At 60.2% G+C, this 26,234-nt stretch overlaps 5 protein-coding genes across 9 annotated transcripts; 2 read left to right on the top strand and 3 right to left on the bottom strand.

The window, feature by feature from the left end:
• Positions 1-3,616: 3,616 nt before the first annotated feature.
• Positions 3,617-8,489, bottom strand: ZSWIM3 (zinc finger SWIM-type containing 3). The gene is made up of 2 exons (XM_077336121.1): positions 7,918-8,489; positions 3,617-6,495 (listed from the first exon to the last, which is right to left on the bottom strand). The coding sequence occupies exons 1-2, from the start codon at positions 8,070-8,072 to the stop codon at positions 4,314-4,316; spliced, it is 2,337 nt and encodes a 778-aa protein (XP_077192236.1). The 5' UTR covers positions 8,073-8,489; the 3' UTR covers positions 3,617-4,313.
• A 66-nt stretch (positions 8,490-8,555) lies between these two features.
• On the top strand, positions 8,556-11,060 carry ACOT8 (acyl-CoA thioesterase 8). The gene is made up of 6 exons (XM_077336125.1): positions 8,556-8,753; positions 8,849-8,985; positions 9,323-9,548; positions 9,907-10,064; positions 10,458-10,652; positions 10,738-11,060. Exons 1-6 carry the CDS (start codon positions 8,602-8,604, stop codon positions 10,854-10,856), a joined length of 987 nt encoding a protein of 328 aa, XP_077192240.1. The 5' UTR covers positions 8,556-8,601; the 3' UTR covers positions 10,857-11,060.
• On the bottom strand, positions 10,988-13,363 carry SNX21 (sorting nexin family member 21). The gene is made up of 3 exons (XM_077336122.1): positions 13,066-13,363; positions 12,687-12,844; positions 10,988-12,149 (listed from the first exon to the last, which is right to left on the bottom strand). Exons 1-3 carry the CDS (start codon positions 13,361-13,363, stop codon positions 11,478-11,480), a joined length of 1,128 nt encoding a protein of 375 aa, XP_077192237.1. The 3' UTR covers positions 10,988-11,477.
• On the top strand, positions 13,350-22,682 carry TNNC2 (troponin C2, fast skeletal type). 5 transcript variants are annotated; one of them, XM_077336130.1, is made up of 6 exons: positions 16,120-16,215; positions 20,083-20,134; positions 20,842-20,985; positions 21,077-21,191; positions 21,573-21,709; positions 22,449-22,682. In XM_077336130.1, exons 2-6 carry the CDS (start codon positions 20,125-20,127, stop codon positions 22,478-22,480), a joined length of 438 nt encoding a protein of 145 aa, XP_077192245.1. In that variant the 5' UTR covers positions 16,120-16,215; positions 20,083-20,124; the 3' UTR covers positions 22,481-22,682. The 5 variants fall into 5 exon arrangements, 4 of the variants coding, with proteins under 4 accessions (XP_077192241.1, XP_077192245.1, XP_077192244.1 ...); XM_077336129.1 differs by lacking the exon at positions 16,120-16,215 and adding an exon at positions 17,510-17,735; XM_077336127.1 differs by lacking the exon at positions 16,120-16,215 and adding an exon at positions 18,718-18,872.
• Positions 22,683-23,721: 1,039 nt separating this feature from the next.
• On the bottom strand, positions 23,722-26,125 carry UBE2C (ubiquitin conjugating enzyme E2 C). The gene is made up of 6 exons (XM_077336131.1): positions 25,853-26,125; positions 25,656-25,683; positions 25,483-25,569; positions 25,113-25,317; positions 24,384-24,443; positions 23,722-23,942 (listed from the first exon to the last, which is right to left on the bottom strand). The coding sequence occupies exons 1-6, from the start codon at positions 25,948-25,950 to the stop codon at positions 23,884-23,886; spliced, it is 537 nt and encodes a 178-aa protein (XP_077192246.1). The 5' UTR covers positions 25,951-26,125; the 3' UTR covers positions 23,722-23,883.
• Positions 26,126-26,234: the final 109 nt, after the last annotated feature.

Genomic DNA, 26,234 nt, shown 5'->3' with positions numbered 1-26,234 from the left:
GTGCAGGGGGCTGGACTAGATGTCCCTCCTACTGTAGGATTCCCTATAAAACCCCAGTGCTTGCTTCTCTGCCGAAAAATGGCCATTTCTTTGGATTCATCAGTTGATGAATTGGGTCCCATAACCCACACACTATTAAGAGCATAAGCAGAATCCAGCTGCAGGGGACCAGTGGCCTGTCTCATGTGGATGCTGCCTCATACAGGGACCAAGCAGTGCCTCAGGAGGGCCAACAAGAGGGCATAGAGGTCAAGATCTTCCCCTGATGCCACCCCCTAGCACTGCGATCCAGAGATTCATTGCCTCTGAACATGGAGGCTCCCCTTCATTCATCACAGCTAGTAACTTCCATACATCTGATTCCCTTCGTTGTCTGTCTGTGATTATCCCGGTGGCAGTGAATCACTTCTTGCCTCAAGTATTTCCTTTTGTCATTCCTGACTCTTGCACAAGACTGGCAGTTTGGGAGTGGCAACTAAAATCTCCCAGGTGATTATCTCTGGGAGTCATGTGAGGGAGATGAGTGTGTGTTTTGTTGATTTGGGAAGGGGGAGGGATAAAATCACAAATGCCTAAAACAGTCTCAAAGAATCAAGCAAAACAATCTGCACAACCACATTCTCCTTTACAGCCTTTCTTGCTTCGTGGGAATGATGCGGAAGTCACCAAGCGGATATGGAGCCCACAAGTGTTGTTACTGACGCTGCGGAGTGACAGCGAAGCCAAAGGGCACCTGTGACACCTGTGGAGGACAGCCGAGTTCTTTCAAAACACCCCTGAGCAGACACACCCACCGCATGACGTGGACCGTGTTTTGTGTGACCAAAGCACCATTCAATTGTTTTCTGTCCTATGGTGAACCTATGAATCAGTTTGGCCTGAAGCAAGAGAATAATGTTTCAGTCCATTGGCATCCTGAAGACCAGCAATCCTAAAACTTTGTTGGTCTTAAAGGGGCCACTGGACCCAAACTTTGTTTTGTGAACCAACCACCTCCAAAATGCCCTGCTGTAAACAGCCTTGCTGAGGTTGTGCAAACTCAGGGCTGCAGCATCCTCCGCGGAGCCCACCCATCTCCCATTGGGTCGGATTCTTTTCTGGCTCCCTTCAACTATTCCTAGCAGCAAGGGAAAAACATGCTAGATTGCTCCTAAGTTTTTAGAACAACTATTTCAATAGGAAAAATGCCACAAATATTTGAATTCAGCATTTAAACTATGTGAGAAAATGCCTAATGCTGGGAGCAATTGAGGGCAAAAGAAGAAGGGGACGACAGAGAATGAGGTGGTTGGATGGAGTCACTGAAGCAGTTGGTGAAAACTTAAATGGACTCCAGGGAACGGTAGAGGACAGGAAGGCCTGGAGGATCCTTGTCCATGGGGTCGCGATGGGTCGGACATGACTTCGCACCTAACAACAACAACGTGAGAAAATAACATATGCTTATTCTAAATACATTTTAAAATATTGTCTCTATTTGCTGATGTGGAGAAGAAATTCACAGGAGGCACTTCACTCCTCTGGAAGATTACCGGGGTCAAGTGAGCATTCCTGTCCTGAAAATACTTGGAAACAAAGCTAAGACTTTTGTCCAACACCTTTCAGGAACAAAGAATAGATGGTTTTTATACCCCACTTTTCACTACCCTGAGGAGTCCTAAAGTGGCCTTCCTATTCTGAAAAAAGATACCTTATGAGAGAGGTGGGGCTAAGAGCGCTCTAACAGAACTGGGACTGGCCCAAGCTAGCTGCATGTGGAGGAGGAGTGGGGAATCAAACTTGGTGCTCGATTTGAGGCTGCCACTCTTAACCATGACACCATACAGTCTCTCCTGGACAAGCCCACCTTTCTTTCTTGCAGCCTGCCCATCCAGCAATACTTTGCAGGAGAATGGAGGTGTGGGACACTCGGAAACATGCCCACCCCAGTCGCTAAAGGCTGAGCAGCCAAGAGTTGTGAGGGAGCAGCATTTCAGGACACCTCCTCCTCAGCCTTCCCTGCATTCTCACAAGGTTGGGACTTCCAAAGTTTCAGGCTCTGCCAGAAGGCCAGGCAGCCTGGAAGGAAAAGGATCCCCCAGTTTTGACATCTAAGAGGGATTAAAGTGACCCATCCAATTTGCATCATTTAGTTTTGCTACAGAAGGTAGAACTTTAACTCAGGATTCAAGATTTCTGCCCTGAGCCTCCGGGGAGGGCGGTATATAAATACAATGAGGCCTCTACACACCCTTCATCCAACTAGAAGGCATCTAAAAGCTCATCACTCTACCGGCCCCTCCTGAGGCTGAAAGCATCCCTGCTAGACGCTGTTCCACACTTTCCTTTAAAGCCTTTCCGCAAGGGACAGAGGAGCTACTCTCTAGCAAAGGCTGCCGGCTGCTTCTGGGTCTACGATCAGCAGCAAGCAGGGAGCCTGTTTTCCGGCCTCTCCAGAGGCGTTTAGGATAACCAAGGCCAGGAACATCTTCTCCACTTGGACCTCTGTCATTCCAGCGTGGTGCAGTGATTAAGAGTGGCAGTTTTTAATCTCGTGAGCCAGGTTGGATTCCCCGCTCCTCCACATAGAGCCCTGATAGTGCTGTCCTCACAGTCATATCAGGGACCTCTCAGCCTCACCCATCTCACAGGGGGTCTGCTGTGAGGAGAGCAATGGAAGGCGGGAAAGCAAAAGGAGGGTATGAAAAACACTGAGTAAAGCTTTACGACCCACACAGCAGGGAGGAGGCTTGCTTGCCAAACAGGCACCACGGAGACAAGGCAAATCTCTGACATGTCACCATGGGGACTGGGTCACAGCGCTTGGGAGGGCCCTCTTGCCCCTTTCCCGCCTCCCGCGACATTTCCTTACCCCAAGCTGACCCCCTCACCACATTTCCCCTCAAATACAAATCTGGATTCCAGGGTCTGGGCTGAGCGTGCTCCGGAGGCACAAGTGCTGTGGAGGAGGAAAGGTGGCTTTTCACACCCCACTTGCCACTACCCAAAGGAGTCCCAAAGCAGCTTACCTTTCCCTTCCTCAAAAGACAACCAGTGAGGCAGGTAGAGCTGAGAGTGCTCTGAGAAAACTGCTCTGTGAGAACAGCTCAAAGAGAATTGTGAGTAGCTCAGGGTCCCCCAGCTGACTGCATGGGGAAAAGTGGAAAATCAAACTCAATTAGAGGCTGCCGCTCTTTAACCTCTATACCAGGGGTAGTCAAACTGCGGCCCTCCAGATGTCCGTGGACTACAATTCCCAGGAGCCCCTGCCAGCGAATGCTGGCAGGGGCTCCTGGGAATTGTAGTCCACAGACATCTGGAGGGCCGCAGTTTGACTACCCCTGCACTATACCATGCTGGCTCTCACAACCCTGACTAAGTTCCCTCCCCATCTTCCAAAATAACTTTCTAGCAAAGAAGGACCTTTTGGGCTGTGTGCAAAGACCAGCTCTGCCTTTGAGAGCACAACTGGAAACTCGTACGAGCCCTCCTGGGTGTTCCTTTGGGACCACGTGCCAGCTAACTTAAGTGTGTGGGCAAGGAGAGGGAAGTCCTTGCACAGCTGCGGTGTGGCTTGTGTGTTACACATTCACGGCTGGGCTGCTGTAGGACAAAGACTTGCTCGCTGGCCACAACATATGATAAAACTCAGCACACCTGTATTTCCAACAATTAATTTGGTCTACATACATAGCAGCAAAACTCGCCACTGCAAGCAGAGGCTTCAGAACCAAGAATAAAACCCCCAAATGAACTATCCCGTCCCCACCACGGCCTTGTTTTCTATGGGGAAATGGGGGCCCAGCCTCCACCCCATGAGCCTCGTGGCAGAAGAGTGATGCTAGCGTGCATCGGGCACAAAGATCCACAGGAGACAAGTGTCCTGGAGCTTTGTCCTAATGGCTGAGTCAGACAAGAGCAGCCAGGAAACGCTACTTCTTTTCATGAAGAATGACGTTTGGTAAGAAGTACCCAGAAATTCCAGAACAGGCAGGTCTGTGGATGAAGCCTTCCATACCCAGCAAAGCTTTCCTGATTGTCAAGTCTGCAGCTGCACGATGCAAGTCCAGAGGCTATTGGGCTTTGCCTTGGGGCAGGAGTGTCAGGTGTGCAGCCCTCTGCTGCAGACTGGTCAGGAAGGAACTCGGACTGCTTAAACATTTCCCTAACAGGGCAAAGGAAGGATCCGTTATATTGCTTGGAAGCTCACAGGTACCCTGAGTTTCTTTATGGAATGAGGAAGGAGGGAAGGGAGGGAGTGAAGGACCATTGTGGGCGTGGAGCGTGCCCACCGTTATCATCTGCGCCAGCAGCTGCTGTAGCTGCAGGCCAAGCTAGACAGCTTGTAGGGGCAGCAGAAAGGTCTGGGTGTCCTCTGCAGGTGCCCTCCTGGGGGGCGCTTCGGCCACCTCCATGTCCATCTCTTCCTTCTTCCCCCAGAGGAAAGGGAGGTCCCCAATATTCCGCACGCTGAGGAACTTCCCCTCTGCCTCCTCTTCCTCCTCCTCCCGCAGCTCACAGGACTTTGCCCAAATGTCCACTATCATTTTGAGGGTGGAGGTCCGCTCCTCCAGTTCCTCCCCCTCGCTCTGCAGCAGGAGGTTGCCCAGCTCCTTGCTGAGAGAGAGGATTTTGTCCCACCGCTCCTTGGACAGTGCTGCTGCCGCCGTTGCCCCTGGGGTGCCTCTTGAGAGGGGGGGGTATTCAGGCAGGTTCTCCCCCCAGACAGAAAGATGCTGGTACTTCTTCTGCCAGCGCTTGCACACCATGGTCTCCTCCACCACCTGCCGGTTGGCCTGGAGCACGGCCAGGATGTGCCGGCACGGCAGCTGGTAGCGGCAGTGGAAGTAGCAGGTACACCTCCAGCAGTCCTTGCTCACCTGGTGAGTTTCCTCCAGCAGCTGGACCTTCGTCTTGCTCTTGGTGGAGCTCATCAGCTGGGTGGACTTCTGCACCACGTCCCATTCATTCAGACACAGCTGGTAGGCAAGGTCTGTGCAGGTCTCTCGCAGAGCGCTCAGCATGGTGGAGACGGGCTTGGCGGGAGGCCATTTGATCAGTGGCTTGGGTGGCTTGGTGGCCGTTCGGACTGGGGCCTGCTGGGAGGCTGGACTGGAGCCGCGCCTGACAGAGGCTCGGGTCTGTGGCGTCTTTAGCTCCTCCATGAGGCCGCTGCGACTGTCCTGCTTCAGGCTAGAGAAGCCCTGGTTCAGGTGCTCCAGGCCTTTGGTGTTGAAGCAGTCTGCGTATTCCACAAAACGAAGGATGCTCGTCTCCAGGGACACCCGCGTGCCAAAAAGGTTGGACAACTTTTGAGTGACGAGGTCTAAGCTGTCGATGTAGGTGCTGCAGGAATGCAGCCCCTTCTTGGCATGTGTGTACCACAGCATCTCGCAGGAGAACCAATTGGCTTGGAGATAGTCGTAGAGCTCCTGGTCTACCAGGCGCTTGACCTGCTCTGACAGCGTGTCCAGGTTACTGCTGGAGGTGGAGAAGACGGCCTCCCTTAAGGCCAGCTTCAAGTTGTGCTTGAAGGAGAAGGAAGCGTGGGATTCCTTCAGCTTCCTCTCCAGGAGTCGTACCGTGTGGTACACAGACAGCAGCACCTGCACGGAAGGGAAGAGCTCCTGCAGAATGGGCCGGTGGCGAAAGGACATGTCCACAAAGACCACCTTGATTTTCTGCCATTCGGGGTTGAACTCCTTGAAAACAGAGAGCATTTTCTGGGCATTCTCTGCTGTGTCCTCCTTCAGGATGCACAAGTGAACAAGCTTCCCCACCCGGTCCTTGCTCTCCACAAGGAAAGCGTAGAGCAAGTGACCCTGTTCACTTTGCACCTGATGCAACAGGAGGCTCTCGGGGAACTTCACAAACAAACTCTTCATCTTGCTGGTCTGAAAGTTCAGTCTTTCCAGGGCCTGGTCGCTGCCCACGCTGATGGAGGCCAAAGAGCCCATGTCCACCCGCAGGAAGTTTTTCATCACTTCCCCAACTTGGACCAAAGCCGAATTGGAGGGACTTTCCTTTGTGGCCTCTGGGATCTCGGGACCTCCATGGGGCGGTGGAGGCAGAAGTTCCTCTGAATCCATTTCCACTTTCACCCTGGCATGGCTGTCTGAATCCATTTCCACCTTCACCCTGGCATGGCTGTCTGAATCCATTTCCACCTTCACCCTGGCATGGCTGTCTACGTTGACTTTTGCACTCACCCCACTGCCCAAATTACAGCCTTCTACCTCTGCAGGCTGCTGCCTACGCAGCTTTGCTGGGGGGCTGCCTTGGACTTTGCAGCTAGACTTCTGGGCAGTCATTCTGGTCTTAGGTGGTGGATCACAGCCGATCGCGGAAGCCTTAGACTTTGCATGGACATGGTTGCTGTTCAGCTCACTGATCACCAGCCGATCGAGCTTCTCATTATACTGCAGGACAAAATATGCTGGGCACAGCTGAGGATGTTGCTTTCTCTTCTTGCTGTATTCCTTTGAACGAACACAGCCAAACTTCACCTGCATGAACCTGATGGATTAAGAGAGAAAGAGGGGTTCTGCATGAGATGAGGCACCATTCCACGCCTGTGCTGACTGCAGGACCCGAGAGCAAAGACCTGGCGAGCCACTAGTTTGCCAGCCTTCAGTGTTTTCCTTCACTTATTGAATATAAATATCTGGACTTTCCTCTTGCAGTTAAAACATCTTCAGTTTAAACCAAAAATACAACAGCAAACCCCAAACCTCTCCCTCCTTCCCTCCTTAAAAGAGAGCTGCTCTTCAAACCACACTCCCCAGAGCCATGCAGAACCTCCTGAATATCTTTAAAGAGAAGGTCCCCTGAGTGGTAAGCTTGCCTACAGTGACACATGGAAGGAGACGGTCCTTCCTTTGGCCAGCCTCCTTCCTGTTCTGGTAGCTATCAGCACCTGCAAGCCAGTCACCAGTTCCCCACTGTAGTCACCACTACTGCAGCTGTGGGAGGTGGCCCAATGCCAGCCTATGGGTCCTGCTGGCTGGAATGCTCCCTTATTTGGAAGACAATCCCATTCTACCCTCTGGCTCCACTGGCCTTCCAAAGATGGCAGCACCCCCTAGCAGTCTGAGATGTCACTAAGGTGACACCTTGGCCTACCCGGCCAAGCCCAGACCTGTCCCTTGTCTATTCTTGTGCCTGTATCATGCTGTGGTCCTCAGCTTTAGGAGCAGAGAATGAGACAGCTCCCTACCACCAACACTTGTGCAAATGTGCTAGGAGCTGAAGAGGGGAAAGGACTCGCCTCCCCTACATACCACATACACAGAATAGTATGTCTGTGTATCTTCCACTGATGTTTTGCAAGAAGTTTAATGATGCTTAAACTTGTCCATTATTCTGAAAGAAAATAGGGGAATTTACTTCTCTTGCACATTTGCTGAAAGTGAAAAGTATTTATTGGATGTGGAAAAGTATCAGAATCTTAATCAGAAAAGCTAATGGTCTAACTTGTGATCAGGTTGCTAAGCACAGGAAGACGAAGGAAATATTGGGGATAGCTCGGCTGGGATACACCTAATCTGGATTGCTGCATCTACGGAGCACATGAGAGTCACAGCTGGAAAGGATAACTGATGAATTCACTCTACAAAAACGGAATATTAACTGGGGGGTGGGTAGGACTGCTGGGACAATAAAACCAGATGCTTGCCAGGAAGGGGTGGCCTGGGCAGGCGGGGGGAGTTGGCGCAGTCTAGAGACTGGCCAAAGACTGACATGCTGATCCTTGATCAGCTCTCAGTTGCCAACTCTGGGTTGAAATCCCCGAAGATCTGGTGCGGCCAGAGTAAGGACCTCGGAAAGATAGACCGTTATAAAAGCCACTGTCTCCAGGGGAGCAGATCCCTGTAACCCAGAGGTCCCTGTGGCAAACCAAGGAGCCCTCGAGGCCCCCGGAGCCCCCCGGCCACTCACGTCACGTCCTCCCGGATGCTGGTCCCGTTCTTCCGATTGTAAAACCGGACGGAGACGCAGTTCTTCAGGCTGTACTGCAGCCGGTTCTCCTTCTTGTAGGTCTGGAAGCACTCCCTGAAGTCCTCGTAGTTCTTGAAGCAGGAGCCCACCTCCATCCCGCCACCCCCAGGAGGGCAGGGGGGCCCCGGCCCCTCCCCCCTCAGCACAGCATCCCCGCAGGGCGGGCCCAGTTCTCCTCCCCTCGGGGGCCTGGGGGGGGGGTCGGCCGCCCCCTTCAGCTGCCACCCCCCATGCCTGGCCCAGGGAGGAACATTTAACCCCTCGCTGCCCGCGGCGCCCCTCACCAGCCCTCCCTCTCGGGGTCGCGCCGCAGACGGAGCCCCGGCAACGCCGCTTCGACCACCTATAAAGCAGGCGGAGGCCCCGCCCCCAGCGGGGAAGGGACCAATCAGAGGCCATGCTGCAGAAGCGGCAGCCGCTCGGCCAATGGGGAGAAAAGGTCTCCCCCACGTGCCCCCAGAGCGACGGGCCGGCTCGCCAACCGCCTCCCAGGCGGCCTGTGGGCGGGGACTTCCTGTTTCCCTGAGCCGCGGCAGGAAGCGCGGCGCGACCCACCGAGGGAAGGCACTTCCGGGCGCGCGCGCCGCACTTCCGGGCCCGGCACCTGTCATGTGACGGAGTAAGATGGCGGCCCGCTCCGACGCCGGCCGCTTCCCGGGTCCCCCCGGCGAGAAGGAGGAGGCGGCGGAGGCGGCGGCGGCCGAGGCGGGGGACCTGCGCAGCGTCCTGGTGACCAGTGTCCTGAACCTGGAGCCGCTGGACCTCGACCTCTTCCGGTCAGTCGCGGGGGCGGGGGCGGGGGGCCGTCCCGGTTGGGCTCCGGCCTGCTCCCCGCGGGGCCTGACGCCTCTCTCTCTCCCGCCCGGCGCAGGGGGAGGCACTACTGGGTGCCCGTCTCGCAGCGGCTCTTCGGCGGGCAGATCGTGGGCCAGGCGCTGGTGGCGGCCGCCAAGGCGGTGGGCGAGGAGCTCCAGGTCCACTCGCTGCACTGCTACTTCGTCCGAGCAGGTCGGGCCGCGGGGGGGCGAGGGGGGGAGGGGAGGGGAGGGGAGGGGAGGGGAGGGGGCGATGCCTGGAGGTTTGGGTCGAGAGAGAGGGCGGCGGAGAGAGCGGAGCTCGCTGCCCACATGCTTGGCCCCAGCTTCAGCGGGATTAAGGGATGTCCGTTGCTAATGGCCCCAGCACGCCTCTGCTGGTCGGACGCTGGCAAGGGATTTCCTCCAGCCTCTGACTAGACGGCCACGGGCCTGTTCCAGGGGGACTGCTCTAGCTTGCTCCTTCCTAAGGGCTGGGAGAACAACTGTACCTGTTGGTGGGAACTAACAGCAGCACTCTCTGCTCGCAGGAGACCCGTCAGTGCCGGTCCTCTATCAAGTTGAGCGCACCCGCACTGGCCACAGCTTCTCTGTGCGCTCAGTCAAGGCCATCCAGCATGGGAAGCCCATTTTCATTTGCCAGGCCTCCTTCCAAGAGGTTCAAGCCAGCCCTGTGCAGCACCAGTTCCACATGCCTGATGTGCCCCTCCCAGAGGAGCTGCAGACCCAGGAGGAACTCATCCAGCAGTACCTGCAGTGAGTACAGCAGGGAGGGGGTACTCCCTGGCACAAACAGGATCACCCACAGATGCCAGGCTGCTCTGGTGCAGCTGTCTCTCACGCCACTGGGTGACCCAGGGAATGGTCTTTACTAGAAAGGGTGGGGGAGGGGAACCTGCTTCAGCTTCTCTATATCCTTTAGCTAGACCCAGCTTTGCTTTGTGCTCCTCATCCTGTTAAAAATCCACGTTGGGTATGCCGTGGGCCCAGATTCCTTCTGTCTTGCACAGTACAAGATGTTTGGAGCCACCACAAGCACTAATCTTTGAGCCGTGGAAGCTTCTGCTTCACCTCTCTTCCCAGTGTCCTCAGTCCAGCATCTTCCTTTGCAAAGGGACCCAAACCTCATGGAAAGGTACAGACGGGGGCTCAACAGGATGCTGGCACAAGAAGTCCCCATTGAGATGAAGCCAGTCAACCCGCCTGACTTCTTCCACAAGATCCCTCAAGAGGCCAAGCAGCTCTTTTGGGTCCGGGCCAGAGGCCACATTGGTAAGTAACCCCCCCCCACCACCACCATTGTACAGGAGAAACCGTGTTTCTGCCCCCCTTGCTTTAGTTTCCACTTCTGTGCTAAGGGCTGGAGCGGAAAAGGCAACTGAATACCAGGTTGGTCTAAAGACCGCTTCCTCCAGCCGGGTTTTTCTGGCAAGAGACTGGCATGGCTGTGTCCCCAGTGTCCCTCTACAGCTGTGAAGGCTTGCCTCTGGCTTTATGGGTTGTTTGCTGCTTTCTGCCTATTGGCATTTGATTGTGCAGCAAGGCCATTGGCTGCCTGGGGCCTGGCAAATGGTGTTTGGCAGACTGACCGACTGGTGCTGGCAACGCACTGCCCCCTGAGGAGAGGGGGCAGGGCTCTGAGCAGGGGGGACTTCTGCCTGACAGGTGACTGTGACATGAAACTGCACTGCTGCGTGGCCGCCTACATCTCCGACTACGCATTCCTGGGCACAGCCTTGCTCCCTCACCACCACCGCCATTGTGTCCGCTTCATGGTCTCCCTGGATCACTCCATGTGGTTCCATGCCCCTTTCCGAGCAGACCACTGGATGCTGTACGAATGCGAGAGCCCCTGGGCCGGTAGGTGCCGCCTGTGCCTGGGGATGGGGCGGGGCCCAGGACTGCCCTTCGTGCAGCTGCTGCAGTCACCCCCACTCTCCCACAGGTGGCTCCCGAGGGTTGGTGCATGGACGACTGTGGCGCAGGGATGGCGTGCTGGCGGTCAGCTGTGCCCAGGAAGGTGTCATCAGAGTGCAGGACCCTCCTCCTGCAAGCAAACTCTAGCAAATGCCTCCCCCCTCCCCAAGTGTCTGCTGGGTCCTTCTGGACTTGACGGATCAGCAGCTGAGGCAGCCAGCTGGAATCGGGAGGAGGGGACTGAACTGGGCATGTGCAAAGAAATGCAAACTCTAGAGTCTGTAGCGTTTATTTTATTAGGCTTGTTAACAGCAGTCTGTTCCTATGGCTAATAAAGTGACTGAGACTTCCCATGAGGCTCTGGGCTCCTGTGGCAGAGAGGGGCCAGGCCTCCATCCCTTTCTGACTACACCACGGGGGGGGGGGTGCTGTAGCAACAGTGAAACCAGTTCCCCTTTCCTACTGCTGGGGGCTCAAAGTTTCAGCACAGCACCCCTCTGGCTGCCCTTTGTCGCTTCCCCAAGCCACTGGGTTCCTTACTTGCCCTGTGGCTTTCCTGCCTGTAGTGGGCAGGCCTTAGTGTCATCCTGTGAGGCCGACGGGGCTGTCCCTTCTCCCCTCCAGCAGTCAAGTCCTATCCCAAATCCCTGGCTGAGTCCTGGGTCAAATCCCAAGCACTCCTTCCTCCCCCGGCAGAGTTGGCTGCCAACGCGTTAGGCCACGGGGGCCGTCTGACTCCTGTTGCTGACCGTGCCGGCCAGGTGGGTCTCAGGGCAGCGGCTGCTTGATGAGGAGCTCTTTCAGGGAGGGGGGCTGTGGGCCGGCCAGTCCCGAGTCCTGTAGGCTTTGCAGCCGGGCTTCTGCCTGCCGCTTGTCCTTGCCCAGCATCCAGGTCAGGTGGACGTAGGCCTGCAGGAACGGGGCCAGCAGCGGGTGGCTGTCCTGGGCCCCCAGGAGCCGCAAGGCCTGCTCACTGCAGGCGTGGGCCTCGGCCAGCTGGTCCAACTCCTGGTGGCAGACGGCCAGCCCCGCCAGGGTCAGCAGGAAGTGGCTGGAGTGGCAGGCGCCCAGCTTGTCCTGCAGCCGGTGGGCGTTGCTCCACGCCGCCAGCGCCTCGCAGTACATGCCTGTGCAAGTGAGGCGCTGCGCGGCCTGCAGGTCGCTCAGAAAGAAGAACTCCAGGAATTCCGCCGACTGCCGGATGTCTGGCAGGGAGTGCAGGTGGGAGAGGAGCTGCTCAAACGCCCGGCTGCGCTTGGCGATGGTCTCCGCAGTGAAGTTGCGACGCAGCCGCTTCCGCGGGAAGGAGACGCCCGCCATGCGGCTCCCAAAGCGGTGGCGGAGGACCCGGTGCAGCTCCTCAAAGTCCGAGTAGCGCCGGGTGATGGTGGCGGGGGCCTTGTCGAACTGCCCCGCCCGGATCAGGTAGATGGTGTAGAGCTGCAGGTGGGGCCAGAGAGGTCAGGGGAGGCTCCCCGAAGAAGCAAGACAGCCCCCCCCCCGGCCACACACACACACACACACACACACGAATGGCCAGCATGCATGCCCCGAAGGTGAATTACCTGAGGCTCTTCTGAGCCAGGCGTGCCCCAAGCGCAGCAGGAAGGAAGGAAGACAAGGATCAGGGCCAAAGCCCACCAGCCCCCACTCCCGCTGTTCTATCCCTCACTCTTCAGGTGGGGGCCTGGCCTTCCTCCTGTGAAGCAGGTGGGGCTCAGGAAGCCGAGATGGCCCAAGGTCACCCAGGCGGCAGCACGTAGAGGGGAAGAGGGCGTCAAACCCGGCTGGCCAGACCAGAGGCCGCCGCTCTTAGCCGTGACCCCAGGCTGGCCTCCCACCCCCAGGCCAGGCTCCTCCCCCAGTGGCAGCCATGAGCCCTGTCTCCAGACTCCGCCCCAGAGTGGTGGGCTGGGCCGGACTCAGGGACAACTGACCCATCATGCCCCCCAGCCGGGGGCCTCCCGCCTCACTCACCACGTACTTGGAGCTGCGCTCGTTGACCACGCTGGCACTGGTCACCTCAAAGAGGAGGCGCTGGGGCACAAGACTGTCGCGTGACTTCCGCCACAGCTCCTGCAGCTGCCGGGTGAGCATGTTGCTGCCCTGGCGCTCGGGCATGGTGGGGTCATGGGCTGCACCAAAGGGAGGGGGGGAGGGAGCTGTCAAGATGCGGTGCCCCCCCCCCCCCCGGCCTGAGATGTATTGCTGTGGCTTGTGTGCAAGCCCCCTCCCTCCCCGCCCGCCCGCCCGCCCGCCCATGGCCACTGCCTGATAGAAGCTGCCAGAGTTTGGCCAAGCCAGGCAGGTGGCTACCACAGGTGGTTTCTTCCCACCTCCCTCTCCGGGCCCCTACCTCTGTCCCCGGGGCCCACCCCCAGCAGCTCTGGGCCCAGGGCTTCTCCCGGGCCTTGCCCGGTCCCCCCGGGGGCCGCTTCGTCCTCTGCCTCCTTCTCCTCCTCCTCCTCCTCCTCCTCATAATGGCTGGTGAAGCTCAGGGTCCCGCTGAGGCGCGTGGAGAGGCCCTCGGTGTCATCCTCCAGCTCGGAGCTCTCTGGAAACTCTTCCGCTTCCGAGCCGCAGTCGGCCAAGGCCTCCTGCTCCCCTTCCCTGGTGAGCGCGTGCCGCAGGCGGTGCAGGATGCGGGAGGCCATGGCCCCGGGTGGCCTGCAAGGGAGAGGCGGTCACCGAGGGCCCAACCCCCGGCAGCCTCTCCAGGCGAAGACCCTCTCCGGCGGAGCTCCCGGGAGAGCGGCGCCGAGGGCTGCCGAGGGGCTCAGGGGGGCGGGGGCGGGGCTTCCAGTCGCCCTCCCTGCCTGGCCCAAGGTCACCCAGCCGGCCTCCCGGGTCCCCAATCGCCCGGGCCGGCCCTGCCTGCAGGCGCAGCGGGAGGAGCGGGGCCCCGACGCCGGCAGGCTGGGAAGGCCCGTGCGCCGCTCCGGCACCAGCCGCCTCCCTCGGGCCCAGCCCCTCGCTGCGTCCGCCCCGGAGCCCTTCTGGGTGGCCTTGCGCGGGCCTGGCTCACCGGGCGGCTTGGCGGGGCTCCCGGGCGGACCGCGATGGCCGCTCGCTCGCGACTCCTCCCCGCCGGCTCCGACGCCCCGCCTCGCCCCGCCTGCCCTGGCGGTGGACGGCGCCGGCCGAGCCCGCAGCCCGGAGCCAATGGGGAGCGCCCGCCCGGGGCCGGCGGCGGCGGCGGAGGAGGGACAGCTGGCCCGTGCCTGGAGCGCAGGCGAGCCGCGTAAGTCGGGGGGCCCGGCGGCTGCGGCGCCTCCTCCGCGGCCTTCGGGGCGGACTGGGAGGCGCCCGGGGACCCTGCTGCTGCCGGGCCTGGGCCTCGCGTTCTGCCGGCTCCCGGACCCTCCCCGGCGACCAGACGCCCAGCGCCCCACCGCCGCTGCCCCGTGCAGCTCCTGCCTTGCCTGGCGCCGGGAGGCTGAGCCGCGCCCGCCTTTCTCAGCCGTCCGCTCCCCGCAGCAGGCCCCAGTCGGGCAGGTGGGCTGCGAGGACTTGGCCTGGCCCTGGAAGCAGGAAGGAGCAGGCCGCGGTCCTGTGCGGGGTCGTGGCTGGTGGGGCCAGGCTTTCTCCGCCTCCCTCTGACGCTTGGTGTGGCTGTTCATGCTCCATCAGCCCGGGAGAGCCAGCGTGAGGTCTGGTGCAAACGCAGCCTTGCTATGCCCTGCTGCTGGGGGCAGCCAGGGGCTCCAGAGGGCAGCAGGATCCCTGCAGTGGACGGTTGCTGCCTCACTCCCATAGACCATGGTTGGTGCCACCCCCCCCCCCCCCCCCGAGGTCACTCAGACCAAGGAACAAGCCCGGAGTTGAGGCTCCCGGATAATAAGCTGTGATAAATGGAGCGGCTTATTCAAAACTGCCTGAAGGCCACACCGGCTGAATTGGTTTTTCAGCAAACGTCCTCAGCAGGCAGTCTCCAAATGGAAATAAAGGCCAATTTCAGAGTCAGATCCAATTTTGTAGCACCAATTTGGGGGACCCGATCGACTATAAAGCGACTCAGCATTTTTAGAGGATGTGATTGATTCACCTGTGATTTTGCTGATTTGCCTTTACATTTTTGCCTCATTAATTATATGATTAACTTACATAGCAGAGCAGTCTGTGAACAGCGCTGGCCATCCGGGTAGACCCAAAGTCCCTTTGCAGGCGATGCTCTCTTGGTAGACCAGGCCCCCACGAGATACTGGGTGCCACAGAATTACTTTGAAACGGCACTTTATTAGGGAGACTGGCTGCTGAGGAAGTTTCCTGAAAATCAACTCAGCCGGCCTGGCTTTCAACTGCTGCTTTGAATTCGCAGTTAAATCTACTCGGGAGCCTCGTGTTCCTGGGTCTGACTCCCCTGCCATTGAGTGGCCATCGTTTGCCAACCTCCAGGTGGGTGCTGGTGATCTCTGCCTGCTCTCCAGCCGCTGATCAGCCCCCCTGGAGAAGGGTCTGCCCCACAGAGGCCCCTCCCCATCAGCAGTCAGAGCAGCACTTGGTTTGAGCTTTCGTGGGGGCGGTCGGGGGACTGGGGAGCGTTGCTGCCTTGCAGGGCCCAGGGCAACAGGAGCAGCTGCGTGGCAGAGCTGGCTTGCAGGCCTGCCTGTTCTACGTTCTGCTTGTGTGTTGGCAGGGGAAATACCTGCTGCAGAGACCAATCCGCAGTGCGGTGTGCCCGTGAGGAAGCCCAGGGGCCTCGCCAGGCAGTGAATCCCAGCTCACCCTCAGGCAGGAGGTCTTTCCCGACCCCACCACCCAGCCCTCCTTTCTGGTGGAGCTGCTGCTGATGGGAATTGAACGCCCCCCCCCCCCGCCTGCCAGACAAGTGGAGGCTCTGCCAATGGACTGCAGCCCCCCCCCCCCGCAGCTCTCTCATCTTCCAAGGAAATGAGGCCGTCTTGAACTGCTTCTGGGGAAAGGGCCAACATGCGCATGCATGAGTAAGCACCAGGTTGACCACAGGCGGAAGGAATGCGTTTCCATGCCCCTTGGTGCCCTGGCCGTGAGTCTGGAAACCTGAGACCCCCGGAATGTTCTTTCTCAAGGCAGTAGCCCCCCCCCCCCGCACATGATGATGCCCAAAGGGGTCCCCCGGAACAGCAGAGGAATGCTGGGGGTTTCTCTGCCTCTGAGCTCCTCTTGGGCCTTGAAATCCTGTGGCTCCCCCAGAGAAGCTGTGGGGAAGGCTTCCCGGCCCCTCAGAGCTCAGGGGATGCCTCTGCCAGCCCACTGAGTTAATTGGGATGCCCCCCCCCCCGAAACTCCAAAGCAGGCTGTGCTCAAAACCTCAGCCCCCATTTTGCTCTCTTGCTTCCAGAGTTCGCCCTGCTCTCCCACCCCCTGTGTCTCCTGGAGCCCCCAAAGCGCTCTCCCGGGACTCTGCTCCGTGGGCCCTGGAGCCACGTGCCACGGCCGGAAGACTGCCCGCCTCAGCCCACCGCATGGGCATCCAGCCTCACCGCTGTGTGTCTCCCTGCCCAGGAGGAAGAGCCCGTTCTGATCTGTGAGCCCCTCTGTCCCTTTCCTTTTTCCAAGGGAAAAGTAGCAACTGAGCTCTTGGGGGGGGGGGGAGAGGGCTCAGCACTGGGGAGGGGTGCGGGTGAAGGGCAGAGTGCCTCCTTCTCGCCAAGGGCTGGCCCTCGGTGGTCTTCCTTGCAAGCACGGCTGTGGTTCTGAACACATTTGAGTGGGGAGACGCTGGGACCCTAGAGGTGCTCCGGGATTGAATCCACATGGGGGGGCTCTCAACTCAGCCCACCACCACAACCCTTTTAGGTGGGCTGAGGATTGCATGGAGATGAGGAAGCCTGCAGGCTCTGCTGGGAGTTGTGGGGGGGGGCACACTGAGCCATTTTCCCCACCGTCCCAGAATGGCCTGCTCCGGAGGGTCGCTCTGCAGCGGCAGAAGGAACGGTGAGTCCTGGGTGCCTGGAAGGAGCTTTCGTGGGCAACTTAATAGGGGCCTGACTGGATTCAGCCTGGCTCTGATTCCACAATGTCAGTTTGGGTCTGGAGGTGCCCCCTCTCACTAAGATCGCTTTGTTCTCCCACCCAAAAAAACCCTGATGATGCTCTACGCTTGGGTAGGGAGACCCCTATGCCCCCCCCCGGTAGCCGCTCCCCTTCCTTATTTAGCGATGCCTTGTGGGCTGCCTTAGCTGCTTCCTTGGGAATGCCTATTAATAGGAGGAGGAGTGGGGGGGGGGCACCTGCTGCCATCAGTCAAAGCCCTCCCGCCCCCTCCTGCTGCAGTTGGGGGACCCAGCTGGCGCAAAGGTTCCTAGAGGAGACGGGCTATTGCTTTGCCACCAGCGTGCCCGGAGGTGGCGGCTGCCCCCCTCCCACAAGACTCCTGGTTGCCCAGACTCTTCCTCCCCCACCCCACAGGCCCCTCCTTGCTTTGATCTGTTGCCTGCTGGCTGGAGGGCCCCCCTGGGGGGTGGGGGGAGGGAAGGAAACGTTTCCCTTGGCCAGAGCCAACTCTGAGGAAACGGGATCCTCTGTCAACAAGCCCCAACTCCCCAAACTGGTCCCAAGTCCCCAAGAAAGGGGGTCAAGCAGGGGAAGCTGTGGGGTGGGGAACAGAAGAGGGTGCCTGCTGCCCCCCTGCCCTCAGGCAGCCCCCCTCTGTGCTCAGCGAGAGGAAGAGGGAGCAGCATTATCTTCATCCTATTTTTACCTCTCTGCCTGCCGGCTCCCGACAGGTGCTTCATGGACGGCCCCTGCCCCCCCCCCCGCCATTTCTCTTGGCCTTTCTCATCCCCCCCCCCCGCAATGAATCCTTGCCATTGCAGGGCTCAGCCAGGAGGGGCCTGGCTAAATTTGGTAAAATGCCCCCTGACCAATGAAGAGGCCCGGCCGAAGGGGATTGGCCGTCTTCAGAGCGGCCTCCCTTGATGTGGGCTCGGAATACAAATTGGGGCGCCAGGAGCGGCGGCGAATCTCTTGGCACCTGCGCCGAGTGGAGTCAGCAGTGGTGGTCCTTCCCCGGCGGGTCGCTGCAGGGGGTTACCTGCCAACATGGTGAGCCTGATCGGGCGAGGGCCGGGGAGGTGGCAGATCTTGTTACACTCTGGAGAGGGGGCCTGGGACGGCCTGCCCCTGCGGTGCCCAATGGGGCCGGGGCACGTGGACAGGCAGCAGGAGCGACGGGACAGGCCGGCCCCAGAATTAGCCTGCCCAAAAGGCGGAGGGGGGATTGGGGCTGCTCTGGCAGAGGCTGCCGGTTGAGCTGGTGCTCTGAAAGAGAGCCAGGCAGAGGGGGCGGTGGGGCTGGGGAGCCCCTGCCCAGACCTAGACAGGCAGGACTTCTCTGCGAGGGCGATGCAGGCCATTTCAGGAAGGGCCCTGGGGGTGGCGGAGAAGGCCGGGGGCACGGGGTGTGTGTGTGTGTATGTGTATGTGGGGGGGGGAGGCAGCTTTTGCCGGGACCCCTGGTGGCACTCCCCCATGCAGGGGGAATCATTCTTCACTTGACCTTTAGGACGTTGGGGTGGGGGGTGTCCAGCCTGGACAAGGAGCCACTTGAGAGGCGCTGGTCTGGATGGGAGCCCAGCCGAAGACACAAAGGAGTCGGCTGTGCAGAAAGCTGAGCCGCTGGTCACAAGAGCCCTTCGGCAGCCTCCCAGCCCCCTCTTGAGGGAGTAACCCAAGCCGACAGCAACAGGTGTGGGGGCTGCTGGCTGCCAGCCCCTGGGCACCTTAGAAGGAGGCCACAGGCGCCGCTAAGAATAGCCCCTAGCCAAGACGTCTCCTGCGCAAACCCCCTGGAGCGCCACCAGCCGGTGCGGAGAACCCGGCTGACCCATGGCGTCGGGTCCCTGGGCTGCAAGGGGGAAGAAGCCCGGCAGGCTCAGGCCTCCACGGCTGGAGGACGGGCTCTCTGCCCCTTCCTCCCGCCGGAGAGGTGGCCTACAGGGACGGCCCTCCGTCTCCCGGGGCCGCCCAGGGTGTCTTTCCCATTCCTGTCTTCAGGAGGAGCTGCTTAGCAAGAAACCTGAGGAGGGTCAATGGGAGCGGGGGCCACTTGCTGAGCAGGCAGAAGGGCCTCGTTAAAAGGGCCAGATAGGAGGAGACGGGAAAGTCCTTGCCCTGCCCCAGACCCGGGAGAACCTCTGCCTGCCCAAGCAGACCAGACCGACGGTCATGGACCAGGGAGAGGTCAGCACCACGACTTGTGGGAGAGGGAGGTCAGATCTGTCATGGGAAATGGGGGAGGGGGTGGGCTCCTCAGGCTGGATACAGCCCCATCTTCTCCACATCCCCCAAAGGGACCCCCCCCCCTGCCAGTTTGCCTGGGCCCCGGGAGTTGCAACCAGTTCTGTGTGTGAAAGAGATCTTGGGGTACTTGTGGACTGCAAGCTAAACAGGGACAGGCAGTGTGATGGGGCAGCAAAGAAGGCGGATGCAGTCTTGGGCTGGATCCACAGAGGCATCACATCAAAATCACAAGGAGTCATAGTTCCTGTGATGTATACCACATTGCTCAGACCCCTCCTGGGGTCATATGTGCAGTTCTGGAGGCCTCACTTGAAAAAAGACGTGGGGAAAATTGAGAGTGTTGAGAGGACAGAGCAACAAGAATGATCCGGGGCCTGGGGACCAAGCCCTAGGAGGAGAGGCTGGGGGACCTGGGAATGTTCAGCCTGGAGAAGAGGAGGGCGGGAGGGGACAGAGTTGGTTCCTTTGAGTATTTGAAAGGTTTTCACCTGGAGGAGGGCAGGGGAAGGTACCTGTTGGGATAGAGGAGGGGACCCACAGAGACGGTTTCAAACTACATGGAGAACGGTACCAGCTAGGCATCAGCAAATGATAGTTCACAGAATAGATTAGGAGTGGAGCTCCCCCTCCCTGGCCCTCTTCAAGCAGCGGCTGGACAGATCCTTCTCCTGGCTGCTTGAGCTGATCCTGCCTTGAGCAGGGGGTGGGACTGGATAGTCTGGGTGGCCCCCTCCCACTCTGGGTTTCTAAATTCCTAGACTTGGGAGTGGGCCCTGGGAAGTGGGGGTGAAATGCCACAGAGCTCTATCCTCCCCAAAAGAGCCAGTTTCCGGAAGGGAGCTGATCTCCGGGAGAAGGATGGCCCCACCTGCAGCAGCACCCTGGGTGGGGGGAGAGGGGAGGGTGGGAGGCCAGAAGGAAGGGGCCTGAGTGGGGAGGCTCCCGGGGCAGCCTGGCCTTGGGCCATCGCTGGGGCTGGCTAGGCCAGGCTGCAGTGGAGACCTCCACCTTCTCCCCTCATGCAGAAGCAAGTCCCTTCAGACCAGCAGGGCTGGGGAGGGAGGGAGGGAGCAGCCATAGGGCAGAGCTCAGGGAGTGCCTCCCAGGGGTCGGGCCCCACAGTGACTCCAACCCCTTGCTTGCCTTGCAGACAGACCAGCAGGCCGAGGCCCGGTCCTTCCTCACGGAGGAAATGATTGCGGGTGAGTGGGGGGGGGGGGCTGCCAGACCATCAGTCCAGAGGGGAGGCGGAGCAACTGAGGCCCCATCCGGCTGGGGCTTACCTGGAGGAGAAGGGCTCCCCTGCAGCCCCCGAAGCCCACCCCCCTCCCTGACGCCTTTAGTGTTGACTAGGGCTGCTGGGCCCAGGCTGGTGTTGAGTGGCAGCCTCTAATCTGGAGAGCTGGGTTGGATTCCCCCCTCCTCTCCCTCTATATGCAGCCAGCGAAGTGGCCTTGGGCCAGTCCCAGTTCTCTCAGAGCTCCCTCGGCCTCAGCAACCTCACAGGGGGCCTATTGTGGGGAGAGGAAGGGAAGGTGATTGGAAGCTCCTTCAGGTACTGAAAAGCTGGGTACCAACGCCAACTCTTCTTCCTGTGGAGGGCAAGGGACTCTGTGGGGCACAATGCCACAGGCTCCCTCCAGGAACTGGTCTCTGTCATCTGGAGCCGAGCTGTCCTTCCAGGGGGATCCCGGGGCCCCACCTGGAGGCTGGCACCCTTAGCTTTGACCCACATTGATTGTGGGGAGTCTGAACCCTATTCAGAATGTGGGTCCTGAGCCCCCTGGCCTTCATTGTCTGCCCCCCTGAGGGGTAGCTCGTGGGAGGAACGGGGGGGGGGGGGGTGCAGTGGCCTCTGCTCCGCCTCCTCTCCAGGTAACCCCCTGCCTACGTCCCACCCCTGCTGCAGAGTTCAAGGCCGCCTTTGACATGTTTGACGCGGACGGGGGCGGGGACATCAGCACCAAGGAGCTGGGCACCGTCATGCGGATGCTGGGCCAGACCCCCACCAAGGAGGAGCTGGATGCCATCATCGAGGAGGTGGACGAGGATGGTGAGGAGCCCTGCTGGGAGCGGGGGCATGGGGGGGGGCGGGCAAGGAGGGGGCAACGTGGCCTGACCCCCAGCCTGGCCGTCCACCGCAGGCAGTGGCACCATCGACTTTGAAGAGTTCCTGGTCATGATGGTGCGCCAGATGAAAGAGGACGCCAAGGGGAAGTCCGAAGAGGAGCTGGCCGAGTGTTTCCGGATCTTCGACAGGTGAGGCCTGGCTCTGCCCCCCCCCCCCGTCTTTGCAGACAGGCCCCTCCCAATTTACACATATTTTGAGCACGCCCCCCAGAGACCGCCGGCTCCAGGGATGCCGGCGGTCCCTGCAGCTGGCCTGCATAGATCTTTCGCTCCCCCCCTCTTCCTGGGCCAGCCAGCAGGCATTTTTGACCTCTGACCTCCCCAGCTCCTTTGAGGTTGGAAACCCAGCCCCCGCTTTCCTGACAAGGGCCGGCACAGACAGCCCTCCCTGCAGGGCCTCCGGCCAAGCCAGGCACAGCAAGGCTCCCCCCGTCCCCGAGACCATGGCCAGGAAGAGCTGAGGGGACCCTCCTCACACGGCACCCCCTTCTCCTCCCCCGGCCCCACCAGGAACGCAGACGGCTACCTGGATGCCGAGGAGCTCATCGAGATCTTCCGGGCGTCTGGCGAGAGCGTCACCGAGGAGGAGATCGACTGGCTCATGAAGGACGGGGACAAGAACAACGATGGCCGCATTGACTTCGACGGTGGGTGAACGGCGTGGCCCCCTTGGCCAAGGCTGCCCACCCTTCCCGTGTTCCAGCCCTTGGGGCTCCTGGCCGATGAGACGAGGGCAGACTCCTGTCCCTCAGGAAGCAGACAAGCCACCTCTGCCCCCTTCCTGGAAAGTGTCCTCATGCCAGGATGCCCTGGGCTAACTGGACCACCAGGGCCAAGCGGGGTCAGCCCAAAGAAGTCCGGGGTGCTCTGCAGACGCAGGCAGTGGCCCCTTCCTCCAGGACCTGGAAGCTAAGCAGGGTTAGTCCCGGTCACTCCTTGGCCGGGAGACCACCCAGAACAGTCCTCGGCTGCTATAACTGCACAGTTAAAATCACCAAGGATAGGAATACACAAATGTATTGCAAAACTAAAACCAACATGGTGTTTTGTTGTTTTGCAACAAAGACAGGTCTTTATATAACTGATGATTTTAACACTTTATGTGGAAAAATCAAATCATTCAGCCCTTAAATGTAGGCTTGGGTCCATAATTCATGCTTTGGGACTATGTTTCTTCTCCCTTCGTCACGGGACTCTTTACCCACCATTGTAGAATCTAAATCTAATTTGTCCCGGCATATTTCCTTTGTGGAGGTTCAGGGCACAGAACTCCTGCCTACTTGTTCAAGAGCCCCCAGGGTCACGTGGGATGTGGGTCCCAAGGGCTGGGGGGGGGGGGTTCTGGTGCTCAGCCTTGTCCTGACCGAGGCTTCCTTCTCGCTGCAGAGTTCCTGAAGATGATGGAGGGTGTGCAGTAAAGCGCCTGGACATTCCGGACAGGGCGGGGCAGGGGCTGGGCCAGGTCACTCTCCTGCCCCTGTGCCAGCCCCCTTGCCCCCCCGACCTTCTGCTCCTGTTCCAGCGTGCTCCAGATTGGAGATTCCACTTCTGCACCTCTGAGGACTCCCTTCCTCCCGCAAATCGGTTTATAAGCCCTTCAATAAAGAGCAAAGGACTGGACTTCCCAGCAGGGAGCGGCTCCAGTGTTCCTAGGCCCAGGCGCTGCTTGGAGCCCCCCCACACCCCCCCCTGGGCTATCTCCCAAGAAATCTGTCAGTGAAACAGAGCCCTTCATGAAGGGGGGTGGTGGTGGTGACTGGGCCTTCTGGGCATGAGAGGGAAGCCCTGGCCAAGGTACATTTGCCCTCTGATGCAGCAGCCAAAAAGGCTCCCCCCCCCCCCCGTACACAACATTGGCCTGGCTGCCCGTGGGGCCTGTTCTGGAGGGCTGACTTCCAAAGGAAGGTGGGCAGGAGGGAGGGAGCGGGTGCCGAGGAGGGCAGTGAGTGTGATCTGGGGCCTGGAGAGCAAGCCCTGTGGGGAAGGGCTGGGGAGAGACCTGGGAATGTTCAGTCTGGATTAGAGGAGGTGGTTCCCTGAGGCCGGCCTTTGGAGGAGGGCGGGGGCCCGTTCCTTTTGGCAGCAGAGGGCTTGCAAGAATGGGTTTACATGATGGACACAAAGATGCCAGCCTGGATAGTAGGAATTTTCTTCCTGCAGGAAGAGTAATCCAGCGGTGGAACCTGCTGCTTGGACCAAGGGATGGCCAGTCACGTGGGCTGGGGGGCCTCTTGGTTCTTGCCCTAGAAATGGCATCTCCTCTCCCCAACAGGAAGCCCCAGCCTTTGCCCTTCCCTCTTCTTTGCCCCTGGGGGAGGACCCCTGCCCCCACCACCTCAAAGCCTGCCTCAGCTCTGGCATAATTCTCAGCCCCCCACCTCTCCCGAGGGCCCCCTGAAGCACTGGGCCAGAGTCCTGGAGCTTGTGCAGCTGGCTGCTCAGGCCAGAGGTCCCGTGGCACCGTGGCTGCTGGTGGCCCCTCCCTTCTAATGGGCCAGCACGGGCTCCGCAGAGGGGTGGCCACTCTGGTGAAGGGACAGGAGGCACAGGGGTCTTGTGAATCACCCGAGAAGCCCCCGCCCATGCAGCACTCCACACCTGCAGAAAGGAAAGGGAGGGTCCCAGGTGGTTGCGGCACAAGAAGGGGGAAAGCCCTCACTGTAGAAAACACAACACACATTTATTTATACATTAACCAGCAAGGCAAAGGGCCAAATAAGATTAAAAACCACTTATAATACAACCGGGCATTCATGGTCAGTGTGTGAAGGGACAGGAAGAGAAAGGAGCCACCTCCAGGGTGGGGAGAGCAGGGCGCCCGTCAGGGATCCTGGCTTCTCGCGTGCTTTGCATACGACTCGTGGAGGCGTTTCTTGTAGGCTGTGGGAAGAAGCAGGCGGCCCAGCTCATGAACTGGGGCAGGAAAGGCCCGGCAGCACAACTGAAAACCAACCCTTGCCGGAGCCCAGGGCCTTGTGTCCCCCCCCCCCCCCGGCTTTTGTCTCCTAGAGCAGCTCCCACCATCACCCTGCCCTCCGTCCCACCCCCACCACAAGGCTGAAAGAGCGCTGCACCCTTTGGCTGCCCATCTCCCATCACATGTGTAAAAACCCACGCAGCCCACCAAACCTCCACTGGCCAATCAGAAGCCTTGCTGAACAAGTGGGCCCACGTGATGGCGCTGAGGAAAAGCGATGGTCGTCACCTGAGACAGGAAGGGGCTCCCAGATAGCCCCCAGCCCCTGGACGTTTTAGTGTGCGCCTGTGGTCCTCTCCCACCCAGAAGCCCGGCCTCCCCCGCCCCGCCCTCCCCTGACTCACCTGCTTGGTTCTTCCACAGTTCTGCCGCATCTGTGTTCAGGGGGCTCTCTACGTTGGGCTCTGCGGGTCGGGAGCAGAAGCTGCATCATCAGAGCAGAGAACTGGCTTGGCTCCCCACAGCCCAGAGCCCCCCTCCCCCCCTCTCACGCAGGAGAACACGCAGTAGGGAAGACCTGTGCCCCCCGCCCCCCTGCCTTCAGGCCTAGTAGGCTGTGGCTCAGTGGCAGAGCCTTGGCTCGGCATGCAGAAGGCCCCAGGTTCAATCCCCAGCACCTCCAGCTGGAAAGGTCAGGCAAGAGGTGGCCTGAAAGGCCTTTTCCAGAATCCCTGCAGAGGAGCTGCCGGTCTGAGGAGGCAACACTGGCTGTGATCTATCAAGGTCTGACTCAGGATAAAGCAACTGGGGGGGGGGGGCAGTGGCAGAACAGCTCAGCAGGCAGCCGTTTCCTGGTTCCGTCCCCAGCATCGCTCAGTTGAACGGATGTGAAAACCTGTGCTGGAGCTGCTGCCAGTCCGTGCAGACAAGGCTGCAGATAATGGATCAGGGTCTGATTTAGCAGAAACCGGGCAGGAGGCAGCGTGGACTTTGGCACCAGAGACAGCTTCACGCGTATCCCTCGGCTACTGGCCTGAGAATCCGTGCACAGCCTGAGCCTGCCTTGACTGGGCTGCCTGTTCTCCACTGGGGAGGGCAGCCCAGCCCCAGGGCCAAGCCCCCCCCTGACTTACCCCCCAGCAGGCTCTGGATGGACAGCAGGACAGTCCGGACGTCGTAGAGGGCTGACCACTGGTCCTTGAGGATGTCCAGGCAGATGTTGCCCTGCAGGTCCACGTTGGGGTGGTAGCAGGGGGTGAGGAATTTGACCGTGGGGGCATTGTAGGGGTACCCACTGGGGAACTCCAAAGACAGCTTGTAGCGCAGGTCTTCGTACACCTGGGGGAGCACAGGCACAGGTCACCATCAGCGGCAGGCAAAGCCCCCTGCTCCACCCGGGATCCGGGCAGAATAAGGGGGCCCTGCGTCTTGTGGCCTCGAGGTGCGCTTTGCACATGCCCAGAGGCACGGCCGGGCTTGCTCCCCTCCCCCGTCCCTGCTCACCGTCCCCGCGGCTCCGTCGATGGTCCCGATCCACTTGAAGAGGTTGTCTGACTCGGGGAAGGCCGAGATCCCCTTGTCGCCGGACACCTAGGCGGAAAAGAGAGTCCGAAGGCGCTGCCCTGAGGGGAGGGAGAGGGGGAGACCCCCGGGGGGAGGGGGAGGAGCGGACTCACCATCAGCGTCATCAGCTCCTGCTGCAGCCTGCGGGGCAGAGAAGGGCGCAAGGAGGTCAGCGGGGGGGGGGGAGGGAAGCCGCCGGCCGGCAGCAGCAGCAGCAGGACCCCCAGCCCAGCCCAGCCCAGCCCAGCCCAGCCCAGCCCAGCCCAGCCCAGCCCAGCCCAGCCCAGCCCAGCCGCACCGCCCTGCCTACCTGCTGCGCACCGACCCCCGGGCCGCGCCTCCTCCGGGCTCGGCCGCCTTGCGCGGGTTGCGGGGGGCCGCCGCGGGGTCGGTGTTCTGCGAGGCCATGGCCGCTCCTTCCCTCCGCCGCTCCCGCTTCTCCGCCGGACCCGAGTTTGAATGTGGCCAGGCTCCTGCGACGCAGCCAATAGGCGGCCGCCTCGCTCCCCGCCGGCCAATCGGGCCCAAGCGGACCTCGCCGCGCCGCCATTGGCCCGCGGGAGACCGCCCCGGCCCCCATTGGCCGCCGCCTGCGCAGGGAACACACGCGGCCACGCCCCCGCCGAGAACCCCCCCTCCCTCCCCCCCAAAGACAGACGAGGCACCGGGTCAGGGAGGCGATTCCCCAGGAG

Source organism: Paroedura picta, chromosome 4 (genome assembly GCF_049243985.1).
Source record: "Paroedura picta isolate Pp20150507F chromosome 4, Ppicta_v3.0, whole genome shotgun sequence".
Lineage (NCBI taxonomy): Eukaryota > Metazoa > Chordata > Lepidosauria > Squamata > Gekkonidae > Paroedura > Paroedura picta.
Note: the sequence above shows the minus strand (reverse complement) of the source record. Positions and strands in the feature narration are given on the sequence as shown.

Excerpts from the sequence above, each read along its gene's own strand:
- UBE2C (XM_077336131.1), bottom strand. The coding sequence starts at position 25,950 with ATGGCCTCGCAGAACACCGACCCCGCGGCGGCCCCCCGCAACCCGCGC. Across the intron at positions 25,318-25,482 it reads TCGACGGAGCCGCGGGGACG|GTGTACGAAGACCTGCGCTA; the intron begins GTGAGCAGGGAC and ends GTGCTCCCCCAG. Across the intron at positions 24,444-25,112 it reads CATCCAGAGCCTGCTGGGGG|AGCCCAACGTAGAGAGCCCC; the intron begins GTAAGTCAGGGG and ends CCCGACCCGCAG.
- ZSWIM3 (XM_077336121.1), bottom strand. The coding sequence starts at position 8,072 with ATGGAGGTGGGCTCCTGCTTCAAGAACTACGAGGACTTCAGGGAGTGC. Across the intron at positions 6,496-7,917 it reads AGCATCCGGGAGGACGTGAC|GTTCATGCAGGTGAAGTTTG; the intron begins GTGAGTGGCCGG and ends TTAATCCATCAG.
- TNNC2 (XM_077336126.1), top strand. The coding sequence starts at position 13,350 with ATGCGGGAGGCCATGGCCCCGGGTGGCCTGCAAGGGAGAGGCGGTCAC. Across the intron at positions 13,951-16,029 it reads CTGGAGCGCAGGCGAGCCGC|AGTTCGCCCTGCTCTCCCAC; the intron begins GTAAGTCGGGGG and ends TCTTGCTTCCAG. Across the intron at positions 16,216-17,506 it reads GGAAGAGCCCGTTCTGATCT|GGCTCAGCCAGGAGGGGCCT; the intron begins GTGAGCCCCTCT and ends TTGCCATTGCAG.
- ACOT8 (XM_077336125.1), top strand. The coding sequence starts at position 8,602 with ATGGCGGCCCGCTCCGACGCCGGCCGCTTCCCGGGTCCCCCCGGCGAG. Across the intron at positions 8,754-8,848 it reads CTGGACCTCGACCTCTTCCG|GGGGAGGCACTACTGGGTGC; the intron begins GTCAGTCGCGGG and ends CGCCCGGCGCAG. Across the intron at positions 9,549-9,906 it reads CTCATCCAGCAGTACCTGCA|GGACCCAAACCTCATGGAAA; the intron begins GTGAGTACAGCA and ends TCCTTTGCAAAG.
- SNX21 (XM_077336122.1), bottom strand. The coding sequence starts at position 13,363 with ATGGCCTCCCGCATCCTGCACCGCCTGCGGCACGCGCTCACCAGGGAA. Across the intron at positions 12,845-13,065 it reads GGTGGGCCCCGGGGACAGAG|CCCATGACCCCACCATGCCC; the intron begins GTAGGGGCCCGG and ends CCTTTGGTGCAG. Across the intron at positions 12,150-12,686 it reads AGCGCAGCTCCAAGTACGTG|CTCTACACCATCTACCTGAT; the intron begins GTGAGTGAGGCG and ends CCCCACCTGCAG.